We start from the raw sequence: 12,835 nt of genomic DNA on the forward strand, positions 1-12,835 counted from the left end.
GGTATCTGCGAGTTGTCGCTGTGCCTCGGCAAGGACCATGCATTCATTCAACTTTGTCATGGTTTTAGATAACATGCTGAACCTTTACAAACCTCCAAGAAAGCAGAGGTGTTGCCACACCTTCTTTGTAATGACACTTGCTACTGCACCCAGTATAGATCCACTGAAATGATACCGCTGAGGAATTTAAATTTGTTGGCCCTCTCCTCCTCTGACGAGGACTGGTTCGTGGACCTGTGGTTTCAATAATCATGTCCTTGGCTATGATGACATTGAGTAAGAGGTTGTTGTGGCACCATTCAGCCAGATTTTCAATCTCCCTCCTTCATCACCTCCTTTGATTTGGTCAACAGTGGTTTCATCGGCAAACTTAAACAGAGCATTGGAGCTGTATTTAGCCTCACAGTCGTAGGTAAGGCAGGGAGCTAAGGACACAGCCTTGTGGTGCCCCTGTGCTGATGGTGACTGTGGAGAAGATGTTGCCAATCCAAACTGACAGTCTTCAAGTGAGGAAATTGCACAATGAGTTATTGAGGCCTAGGTCTTGGAGCCTATTGATTAGATTTGAAGGGATGATAGTATTGAATACAGAGCTATACTCAATGAAGAGTATCCTGATGTATGCATCCAGAATGCATCATGATGCCCTTCATTGTAAGGCAATACTAGCAGGTTCAAGAAAAATTGGCTTTGAAGAGATTTTGAAGCATATATCAGGTATAGGCTGTTAGGATCAGAGGAGGTGCTTGAGGTGTCGTGGCATTCGGATTTGTCCCAAATGCAGAGAGAGAGAGAGAGAGAGAGAGAGGGAGAGAGAGAGAGAGAGAGAGAGAGAGAGAGAGAGAGAGAGAGAGAGAGAGAGAGAGAGAGGGAGAGAGTGAGTGAGAGAGAGAGAGAGAGAGGGAGAGAGTGAGAGAGAGAGAGAGAGTGAGAGAGAGGGAGAGAGTGAGAGAGAGAGAGAGAGAGAGTGAGAGAGTGAGAGAGAGAGAGAGAGAGGGAGAGAGTGAGAGAGAGAGAGAGAGAGAGAGGGAGAGAGAAAGAGGCACTGAAGTGGTTTGATAGCTCACAGACTTTAATACAATCAGGAATTTATGGGAAAGGGAAACAAACATTATTAACTAAAACTCTCAAATGGAAATTAGATATCAACACTGCATCTGAAAGTAATATCTAAATATAAAATGTATATATCGCTCATCTCCAACATCAGTCAACTCGATAATCCACTTTCTCAGGCAAGGCTGAATGCAAGCAGGTAGCGAAATGTTGCCATGCTTTGCTGAAGTCTTAACGAGCACTACAACAAAAAGAAGGGAGTTAAAGACCACCATAATGAAAGAGTAACTAGCTGATACTTGCATATTCATGACCCGAGTTGCTGAAACTGCTATGCAGCCCACCTGTTGTGTTGTGTAGACCCTGCAGCAGAGTCCATGGGTGACTTGGCAGTACAAGAGGCAAGAGAAAATCAAGGAGGCAATAAGAGCATGTGTGGTTGCTCTGGCAGACAAGGTGAAAAAGACCCCAAGGGGCTCTATAGCAACATTAAGAATGAAAGCATATCTAGGAACAAAACTGGCCATCTTGAAGATCATTGTGATCATCTATACATGGAGCTAAAAGAGATAGGAAAGATCTTTAATTCTTAAACACAAAATAATCTGCAGATACTGGGGTCAAAGCAACACTCACAACATGCTGGAGGAACTCAGCAGGTCAGGCAGCATCCACAGTCATAGTCATACTTTATTGATCCTGGGGGAAATTGGTTTTCATTACAGTTGCACCATAAATAATAAATAGTAATAAAACCATAAATAGTTAAATAGTAATATGTAAATTATGCCAGTAAATTATGAAATAAGTCCAGGACCAGCCTATTGGCTCAGGGTGTCTGACCCTCCAAGGGAGGAGTTGCAAAGTTTGATGGCCACAGGCAGAAATGACTTCCTATGTGCCCAAGCAGTACATTATGTAGTGGATGGGAGACATTGTCCAAGATGGCATGCAACTTGGACAGCATCCTCTTTTCAGACACCACCGTCAGAGAGTCCAGTTCCATCCCCACAACATCACTGACCTTACGAATGAGTTTGTTGATTCTGTTGGTGTCTGCTACCCTCAGCCTGCTGCCCCAGCACACAACAGCAAACATGATCGCACTGGCCATCACAGACTCGTAGAACATCCTCAGCATCGTCCGGCAGATGTTAAAGGATCTCAGTCTCCTCAGGAAATAGAGACGGCTCTGACCCTTCTTGTAGACAGCCTCAGTGTTTTTTGACCAGTCCAGTTTATTGTCAATTCGTATCCCCAGGTATTTGTAATCCTCCACCATGTCCACACTGACCCCCTGGATGGAAACAAAAAGGTCGGGCAGCATCCGTGGCATAAACACAAAATAATCTGCAGATGCTGGGGTCAAAGCAACACTCACAACACGCTGGAGGAACTCAGCAGGTCGGGCAGCATCCATGGCGTAAACACAAAATAACCTGCAGATGCTGGGGTCAAAGCAACACTCACAACACGCTGGAGGAACTCAGCAGGTCGGGCAGCATCCATGGCGTAAACACAAAATAACCTGCAGATGCTGGGGTCAAGGCAATACTTTGCATTCGTATTTACTTAGAGACAAACACAGACCATATAACTGAGGAAAAAGAGGAGTGAGGTCATGGACCTTGTCCAAGTTCCTAAAGAGGAAGTGCTGACAATCTTGTGATGTATTAGTTTGGATAAATCCTTGGGCCTTGACGAGGTGTTCCCTTGAAATTATGTGAGGCCATGGCAGAAGTTGCATTAGGGTAGAGATGTCCTTGATGATGGGTGAGGTTTCAGAGGACTGGAGGATATTCTATTCTCCTGTAAAAATGCTATTCCCCTTTCTCAGTTTCTTTGCCTCTGCTGCATCTGTTTCCAGGATGCGGCTTTTCATTCCAGGACTTCGGTCATGTCCTTACCTACCACCATCAAGCACTGTATCCAACACATTTTCCTCCAAAACGTCCACCATCTCCAAAGGGATCCTACTGCCAGATGTATCTTTACTTCTCCGTTTTCTGCAGGGATCACTTCCTCCACGACTCCCTTGTCCATTCACCCATCCCCACTAATCTCCCTCCACGCAAGCCACCTGAGTGCTACACCTGCTTCCTTCCTCACCTCCATTCAGGGCCCCAAGCATTCCTTTCAGGTGAGGCAACACTTCACCTGCAAGTCTGCTGAGGTCATCTATTGTGTTCAGTGCTTCCATGTAGCCTCCTCCACATTGGTGAGATCTGTTGTAAATATGGAGGACCACTTCGTCGAGCAGCTCTGAACGATTTACCACAAGCGGGACCTCCCAGTGGCAAATCATTTTAATTCCCATCCCCATTCCTGTTCTGACTTGTCGATCCAAGATGAGGCCACTCTCAGGGTGGAGGAGTAGCACCTTATGTTCCATTTGGGTACCCTTCAATCTGATGGCATGAACATCGATTTCTCTTCTGGTGAACAAATTTTGTGCACCAGCCTCTTTATTCCAGACCCCCAGCTTTCACATTTTCTCACCTACATAATACTTCCCCCATGGATCCCCTTCTCCTATTACCCTCTCTCCTCTCCTGTCAGATTCTGTCATGGTCCGGTCCGCGAAGCCTGCATTCTGGTTCATGGTCTGGTCCGTCATTTCCTTATTCCGGGTTTTTCTGTTTTCCCTTATTCCATTGGGTGCCTTAATTGAGGCATCTGATTCTCATTTTGGGCTGGCACATAAATACCTCTCAAACCAAGGATTCCCTGCTGGACTGTTCCCTTCCCCTTCCTTCTGAATCCTTGCCTGCAACCCCACCTGCTGCCTTTGTATGCTACTTCGTCAGAATCCCCGTCAAGTTAACCCGCCGGAGAGAGACCAATATCTTGTTGCGTCAAGATAAGGAACAATCTATTGTTGACTTTGGAACTGTCTCTTTGTGTCCTCGTGTTTAGTGTTCTGTGTCTAGAAGAGTCCCAGCCCTAAGTCCTGTTCCCAAGGAGGGGTCCTGGCTCTGTGTTCTGTGTACAACTCCTGGTCCTACATCCTGTTCCTAAGGAGGGATGCTGACTCTGTGTAGAGACCTGGCCCTAAGTCCTGTACCCAAGGAGAGATCCTGGCTCGATGTTCCGTGTATGAGTCCTGGCCCTATGTCCTGTTCTCAAGGAGGGGTCCCGGCTCTGCGTTCTGTGTTCCTATGTTCCAAGTTCCAGGTGCTGTGTTCCAGTCCTGTCCAAGTCAAGGCTTCATGTACTCACCCAGCCCAGGAATTCCTTGCCCAGCCCAAGCCACGTCCAAGAACCTCGCCCAGTCCCAGTAAAGGCTTTGTATTCCCAGTACTATCTAGTGTCTGGTCTGTTCTTAGTCCTGAGTCCTCGCCAGGTTCAAAGCCTGAGTCAAGACCCATGTTCCAGGTCCCTGTCCAGTCTCTGGCTTGGAGTCCTAGTCCAGGCTCCTAGTTCCAAGTTCCTCGTCCAGGTCCCGCTTTCCTGGTCTTAGTCCGAGCACAGACCCAGTGTCCTTGTCTCATCCAGGGCCTGTGTCCATGTCCAGCATCATTTCTTCCCTTGCTTTCTTGATAATCTTCGTCCAGTTCCTAGTACTTCTGTGTTAGTGTCTTGCATTTGGGTCCGCTACCAGTGCGCCCCCGCCCCCTGTAACAGATTCTTTCTTTGGCAGCCCTGACCTTTTCCACCCACCTGGCTTCACCTGTTACCCTCTAGCTAGCCTCCTTCCCGTCCCCCCTCAGTCTCTCTATTTAGATGGTCCATGATTCAGCTCTATACATTAATGTGGGGGGGGGGGGCGTGGGAAATGACTGCCCTATAGTCCTAAAGTTTTGTTTGGACCTCTAGGTCGGGATCTTCAGACTCTTTCCCTGAATCTTGCATCAGCTCCACTAGCACTGCTAAGGTAGTGGTTGATCTCTGAGTCAATGTCTACTTTTGAGAAGAGAATGCTGCCAAGGTGGAGGAAAGCAGTCTACATTTTCAAGGGCAATATTGCCAACTGTTATGGAGGACTGAATAAACAGCTGATTGGGTGGTGGTTGATATAACATCTGTTTCATTTTTATATTCAAAGCAAGATCCAGGGCTCTACATGCCTTGGCAAAGGTATTCAGGATACACTGGAGGTCTTTAGAGTGAGCAGGAATGGCTTAGTCATTTGCATACTAAAGCTCTATGATAAAAGTGGTGCTGACATTGTTCTTGGCCTGAACTAATTGATGTTGAAAAGCCTGCTGTCCATTCTATACATTATTGGGATTCCCTGTGGCAGTTTTGGCCTCTGAGGTGAAGGAAGGCAGCAATAAAGACGGCAAATAGGGTGGGTGCAATGATACAGCTCTGTTCGATTCTTGTCTTGACAGTGAATCAGTGAATGTTCTGATTCAGTGCCAATGTTGCTGACTACTGTGGCTGACATGCCATCATGTAGTAACCTCAGCATGTTTATGTACTGTTCTTGTCAGGACAGCCATGTCTTGATAGTACAGACCAGAGAGCTTCGTGGTCTACACTGTATCAAATGCTTTTGTTAAATCTGTGAAAGCTAAGTACAAGGGCTGCCTTTGTTCGGTGTTTTTCCTATAGTTAGCATGCTGTGAGTACTGCATTGAAGAACTCTATAATTTGAGGCTTGCAATGAACACTTCAATTGTTTTGCTAGGTACATTAAAGATGAAATGTAAATGTTCAATAAGCAGCTTTTGGTCATTGGTCACAAAGTGAGAAAGTTGCAGCATCAGGAATGCATATCATTAATATGTTGAAAGATACACTCCAGACTATTTTGTAGGGATACAAATAGATCTATTAAGGTAACTAAGATACAAACAGCTCAATAGCAACTTACTATCAGAAGATCTGTGAGCTTGTGTGATCAGTCATGTAGCCCTCTCTCCTGTAGTGTATGGAGAATTCTGTTCGTCTTGAGTTGGAGTGCAGTTAGTGTCTTGTCTTAGCAATGAGCCAAATATAAATTCTTGGTGCGTGGCTGGAGTTGGACTCGGGGTCTTGGGACCCAGTTGCTTTTGATCAGCATTTATTCCTTAAAATAAAGTTACGTATACCTGCACAATATTTCCACATACATAATCAACTTGTTTGGTTGGTAAGTTATAGCAGCTGTTACTTTGACTTGTGTCTGGTATTGTGGAGCTGGGGTCCAAACTATGGACTGGGCTTGTATCTGAAGCCAGGGGTTGGGGGATGGATGTGGGTGGACTCAGGATATAGATCGATTTGCAGCTAGGGCCTGTATTGGGAACACTGGAGATCAGGAATCAGGGTGGGTTTGCTGCTGGGTCTGTGGTCTGGCAGGTAGGTAACTGTGCTGACAACACTGCTTGCTATCCACTCACTATTATGGATGGTCAGAGAAAACCAGAACTAGTCAATCTCTTCCCAGTAAGGCTGAAGGAAATCAAAGGCCCAAATTTACAAACTGAGAATTGCACAGGTTTTTATAGTAACAGAAGAGATGACTGTTGAATGTCATTGCATTGAATGTCCTTGCTAGAAACTTTAGAAATACCTGCATCTGATGCAATCTACAGGAAGCCTTTTGCCATCTCTCATGGATAAACTGTGGGTTAACTCAACTTCACTTGCCCTATCATTGAAATGTTTCCGCAATCTATGGACTCGATTTCAAGGACTTATCATCTCAAGTTCTCAATATTTATTGTTTATTTATTTATTATTATTGTTTCTTTCTTTGTACAGTTTGTTGTCTTTTGCACATTGGTTGAACACCCAAGTTGGTGCAGTCTTTTATTGATTGTATAATGGTTATTATTCTATTATGGATTTATCAAGGATGCCCACAAAAAATGAACCTCAGAGTTGTATATGATGGCATGTGTGTACTTTGATAATAAATTTATTTTGAATTTTTGCACTTAGGAACAATCTGCTGGAGGATCTCAGTGCATCGGGAAGCATCTGTGGAGGGTAAAGGAATTGTCAAGTTTTGGGTCCTGATGCAAGTGTTGACCCAAAATATCAATATAGCAAATTAAACTGCAATTCCTTATGCATTCCAACCCTTATTGTGCTCATCAGTCCTGTAAGGCTTCCAACAACCCTCTCCAAGAGCAACTAAAAACACCAGTAAATGATAAAGAATGTAGGCAGGTTGAAATGAGTGCCACTCCACCCTAAGTACCTGTATGATATGTGTTTAACAAATCAGATAACCCATCCTGGGTCCAGCACGTAGGTGAAATCATAAGGGAAGTATGACAGTGCTTTTACTTTCTGAGGAGTTAGAGGTTTAGTTTGTCATTGAACTTTATCAGATGTACTGTTGAAGGTATCCTGACTGATTGTATCAGGGTCTGACGTGAAAATTCAAATGTGCAGGATGTAACTATTCACTATTAGATGGTTAATCTTGTAAAATAGCAAAACTGGTTGCAGTTTCACTACTTTTGAAGTCATATCCATTAACAAAATCACAAAACACCATTATTGAATATTGAAAGCTTAATATGCTAAGATGAGAATGAAATTCAGCCTTTAATGATTATGTTGAAAGAAATCTTCATTTTATTGCATCCTTAACCATCTCTGTATTATCTTTCAAATGAATAATTTTCAATAGTAAATTTCTAATAATCCGAATCCCCTTTAACAGCACTCCTTATTCTGTGAGATTAGGGTGTGCATTTCTGATCACTGCCCGTATACCAAGGATATGACTTCACAGGGAAATGCGGAGAGGAGATTTCATAGGATGTTCCCAGGAACGTGATGTTTCTGTTATGGGAAAGACTGGAGGGACTCGCTTTTTTCCCCCTTGGAGTAGAGAAGGCTGAGGGAGTCCTGACAGAGATATACAAAATTATGAAGGGTATGGGGTACTGGAGATAATAGGAAATATTTCCCATAGCAGTGGTATCTAAAACTAAGGTAAGAGGGAAGAATTTTCGAGGGGATCTGAGGAAAAATTCTTTCCTGAAGAGCATGCTGGAACTCCACAGTGCAGTGCCAGAAGAGATAGTGGAGGCAGAGACACTCACAAACATTGAAATATTATGTGGATGAGCGACAGTTACTGTAGCATACAGACCATGTGCTGGTGAACAGGATTACTGTGGCTGGGTAATTGATGGTCAACTCCCTAAAGGGACTTTTTTTTGTGATGAATGAGCAATTCCAAAGTACTGTGGTGTGTTACTGCCCTGCCAAGTTAAATTCCTCAATGTTTACATCCCCAAGAACCAGATAAATATGGTTCATTTGTGTCTTTCACTTGGCAGTCAGAAGGACTTTGGTTGAGAGCTTTGGCCCTTAACTGCGGCCACACTTCCTTTGCAACACTGAAGAGGATGCTGCATTCTCAGAGGTCGAGGCTTTTGATTGTGATGTTAACCCAAGATGCCAATTTGTTCTTTGACACCAAATGCAACCACACCAACACCCCCACCCCTCCCCCCATGACTCTGCTCTGAAGGTGACATGGGCAGTATTTGCTGAGATCCTGGCCAAGATGAGTTAGGGTTAGGCCATACACTACTGTAATTCCATTGTTTAGGCATTGTCGTCTTTTTGTTCTGGAATCTTGCTGTAACCTGCCTTGTTTCATATTCCAAAAAAGAAATACTTCATTGGCAGTGAAAAGACTTAAGATCATGAAAAGGTGAAGACTTGCAAGTTTCTTTGTCCATTCATAATTTTTTTAAAACTATCAACTAGGACTCAGGAAACATGCAAACTTTAAGTTCCATTCCTGTCCTCAACTGACCAAGGTCACAGTTGTAGAGATGGCCAAACTTCAATAATTAATTTTTACTCCAAGAAAATAGTCAAATGTTTGATACTGGTCAGTCAGACTACTGTAGTTGAGAGGTCATGATGTGGTTGTACAGGATGCTGAGGCCACTCTTGGAGTAGTGTGTTAAGATTTGGTCATATTGGTGCAACAAAGATATTATTAAACTGTAAACAGTGCAGAAAAAGATGTTCCGATACTAATTTTTAGGGAGAGCTTGGATAGGCTAGGACTTCTTTTTCCTCAGATAGCTGGAGAATGAAGGGTGATCTAATAGAGGTGTATAATATCATGAAGGGCATAGGTGAATGCACATGTCTCTTCTCACGGTTTGAGGAATCAAGAACTAGAGGGCATTAATTTACGGGGAGAGGGCAAAGATTTAATAGGAACTTAGGCAACTTCTTTCACACAGTGGAAGTGGTCAAGGCAGGTTTAGTAACAACTTTAAAAGATAGTGTACAGGTACATAGATATGAGATTTAGAAAGTTATGGGCCAAATGCTGGAAAATGGGACTAGCTTGTACACGGCATGTTAGTTGGCTTAGTTTGGACCATTTGTGTCAAAGGGACTATTTCTGTATGACTCTATAAAGTATATATCTCTTGGACAAAATCAGATAAGTTTGACATTACTTCAGAAGATATCGGTTAATATTTCTCACCACACTTTAGTCAGAACAAGTAATTTCAGGCATCCCTGGCAATCAATCCAACATTTCAATCTAAATTAAAACAGTAACAGGAAACTGAAAACTAGCAATTTTGGCGTGAAGTGAAGTCTGGTACTGTGACTTGGTGCCATGTGTTCTCATCTTCAGATACATTGAAGGGTTTGAATTAATAAAATGCTTTGCCTGTCAACATTGCCAGGAGGGAAAGAAAAATTCCACCACCTGTGAGAAAGAGATATTAAACATTACTTGAACTGAATCGTTCAGAATGCAAACCACAATATTCGGCTCAGTTACAAAGTGACAGCAGCTTGGATGTAGATTTCTCTTGCAATGTAAATAAACATTCTGAGCACACAACAACTTTTTATTGAAGAAAGTTTGACATCCATATGCATCAATGATATCAAATGACCAAAAACTTTGAAAAAGGCAAGTTTTAAGGAATGTCAAGAGTGGAAGGAGCATCTTAGAGAGGCAAATCTAGAACGTAGGAACCCAGGCACCTGAACTCATGGGTACCAATGGTGAATCAATTAAAATCAGGGATGATCAAGAGGCTAGAACCAGAAGAATACAATCATCTCAGAGGGCTGTGTGGCTGGTTGAGGTTACAGTTTTGGAAAGTATACAACCATGACAACTATTGGCACATGGAAGTCTATAAAAATGTAAATACTTTGAAGACACAACTTGAAGTTGTAAAATACATAAGGTTACAGGCGCATCAGGAGCAGTCACTGACTAGATTCAGTAGTCAGTTTTAGAGGTACTAGACATGTGTCCCATTACAGAAAGAATGTGAGGGCTTTAGGGAGATGCAGAGAGGTTTACCAGGATGATACATTGATTAGAGAGAATGAGTGATAAAGAGAGGTTGGATAAACATGTTTTTTTTTGGAGCATTGGAAGTAGAGGCGAGACCTTATAGAAGTTTCTAAAGTTATGAGAGGCACAGACAGGGTAAATAGGATCTGTTCCCCAAGTAGAAATATCAAATATACTGTAAGAGGAAGTGCAGTTAATGATAGAGGAAAGCTTAAGAGAGATATGTGAAGCAAGATTTTTTTTTAAACACAAAGTGGTGGATGCCTGGAATGCGCTGCCAGGAGTGTTGGTGGAAGTGGATACGATAGAATGCTTTGAGGCTGTTAGGTAGACTCATGAATATGATTCATGTGTAGGAAAATATTTAGCTTAATTTGGCATTGTGTTTGGGGTAGACATTATTTGCCGAAGTACCTGTAACCATACTGTTCTTTGTTGTGTGACAGAGTGGGAGACAGGAGTTGTGAGTTGTGTATAGCTTGGCTAAGGTGGTAAATAGGGAGAGGAAGAGGGGCAAGGGTCAGAGTTCGTCAGGATATCTATGCTGCAGAAAATGTTTAACTACCTGTAATAGATGTCCCCTCGTTGCCTGGAAGAGTCATCTTGTTGTTGCACAAGTTGGAATCACAGCAGACAATATAATTAAGCTTGATTTGTCCATTGGTGCCTCCAGCAGACTTGCAGTCCTGTTGTGTTGCACATCCTTTGAAAAGATAAAGACCTACAAAGAAAACAACACAGTTAGGTCATTTGTATTTTGACTGTGACAAATTGTGTAAAATTGCAGCAAATTTTCCTGAACTTCAATTGCAATTCTTTGAGGGGCTGTACAAACAGCCCTGCATTGAAATTATGAAACTAAAAGACTGAAACAAAAATAAAAATGTCAGACATGTTTTTATTTTGGGTTCCAAAAACTGCAGTTTCATTTCTTTTCCAAACTGAAGCATTGACTTATAATGAACATAAGCTCCAAAGGCTGGGATTGGAATTTGGCTCTAATACATGTTTGTAGGATTCCACTCATACCCAACCTGTTATAGAACAAGTGGCAAACTGCCTTGAGTGAGGCAGAATCCTCAGATAGAGGACTAATCTAGGAGGTGAACAAAGAAGAGAGGTTACAAAACATTTGTAATCATTAATTACAAAAATCCCCACACATACAGCATTCTCTTAAGAAACATAGAAACCCTACAGCACAATACAGGTCTTTTGGCCCACAAAGCTGTGCTGAACATGTCCTTACCTTAGAACTACCTAGGCTTACCCATAGCCCTCTGTTTTTCTAAGCTCCATTTACCTATCCAGGAGTCTCTTAAAAGACCCTATTGTTTCCAACTCCACCACCGCCGCCGGCAGCCCATTCCATGCACTCACCACTCTCTGCGTTTATTTAAACAAAAACTTACCCCTGACACCTTCTCAGTACCTACCTTCAAGCACCTTAAAACTATGCCCTCTCATGCTAGCCATTTCAGTCCTGGGAAAAAGCCTTTGACTATCCACACAATCAATGCCTCTCATCATCTTATACACCTCTATCAGGTCATCTCTCATCCTCCATCGCTCCAAGGAGAAAAGGCCGAGTTCACTCAACCTATTCGCATAAGGCATGCTCCCCAATCTGGGCAACATCCATGTAAGTCTCCTCTGCACCCTTTCCATGGTTTCCACATCCTTCCTCTAGTGAGGCAACTAGAACTGATCACAGTACTCCAAGTGGGGTCTGACCAGGGTCCTATATAGCTGCAACATTACCTCTCGGCTCTTAAACTCAATCCCACGGTTGATGAAGGCCAATGCTCCGAATGCCTTCTTAACCACAGAGTCAACTTGCAGAGCACCTTTGAGTGTCCTAGGGACTCAGACCCCAAGATCCCTCTGATCCTCCACACTGCCAAGAGCCTTACCTTTAATACTATATTCTGCCATCATAGTTGACCTACCAAAATGAACCATCTCACACTTATCTGGGTTGAACACCATCTACCACCTCTCAGCCCAGTTTTGCATCCTATGAATGTCCCACTGTAACTTCTGACAGCCCTCCACACTCAACACCCTCAACCTTTGTGTCATTAGCAAATTTATTAACCCATCCCTCCACTTCCTCATCCAGGTCATTTATAAAAAATCACGAAGAGTAGGAGCCCCAGAATAGATCCCTGAGGCACACCACTGGTCACTGACCCCCATGCAGATTATGACCCATCTACAACCACTCTTTGCCTTCTGTGGGCAAGCCAATTCTGGATCCACAAAGCAATTTCACCTTGGATCCCATGCCTCCTTACTTTTTTAATAAGCCTTGCATGGGGTACCTTATCAAATGCCTTGCTGAAATCCATATATACTATATCTATGGCTCTAGCTTCATCAATGTGCTTGGTTACTTCCTCAAAAAATTCATTTGGGCTCGTAAGGCACGACCTGCCTTTGACAAAGCTATGCTGACTATTCCTAAACATATTATGCCTCTCCAAATGTTCATAAATCCTGCCTCTCAGGATCTACTCCATCAACTTACCAACC

The 12,835-nt window shown here is 43.1% G+C and overlaps 1 protein-coding gene across 1 annotated transcript in view; it reads right to left on the reverse strand.

Moving 5' to 3' along the window:
• Window positions 1–6,725: 6,725 nt before the first annotated feature.
• LOC134350248 (urokinase plasminogen activator surface receptor-like) overlaps window positions 6,726–12,835 on the reverse strand; it is a 43,771-nt gene continuing 37,661 nt past the window's right edge. The window contains exons 5-6 of the mRNA XM_063055263.1: window positions 10,866–11,021; window positions 6,726–9,694 (exon numbers count right to left, since the gene is read on the reverse strand). Coding sequence (XP_062911333.1) covers window positions 9,639–9,694; window positions 10,866–11,021 — 212 coding nt within the window. The 3' untranslated portion in view covers window positions 6,726–9,638. The remainder of the gene's footprint in view (window positions 9,695–10,865; window positions 11,022–12,835) is intronic.

This window comes from Mobula hypostoma, chromosome 8 (genome assembly GCF_963921235.1).
Source record: "Mobula hypostoma chromosome 8, sMobHyp1.1, whole genome shotgun sequence".
NCBI lineage: Eukaryota > Metazoa > Chordata > Chondrichthyes > Myliobatiformes > Myliobatidae > Mobula > Mobula hypostoma.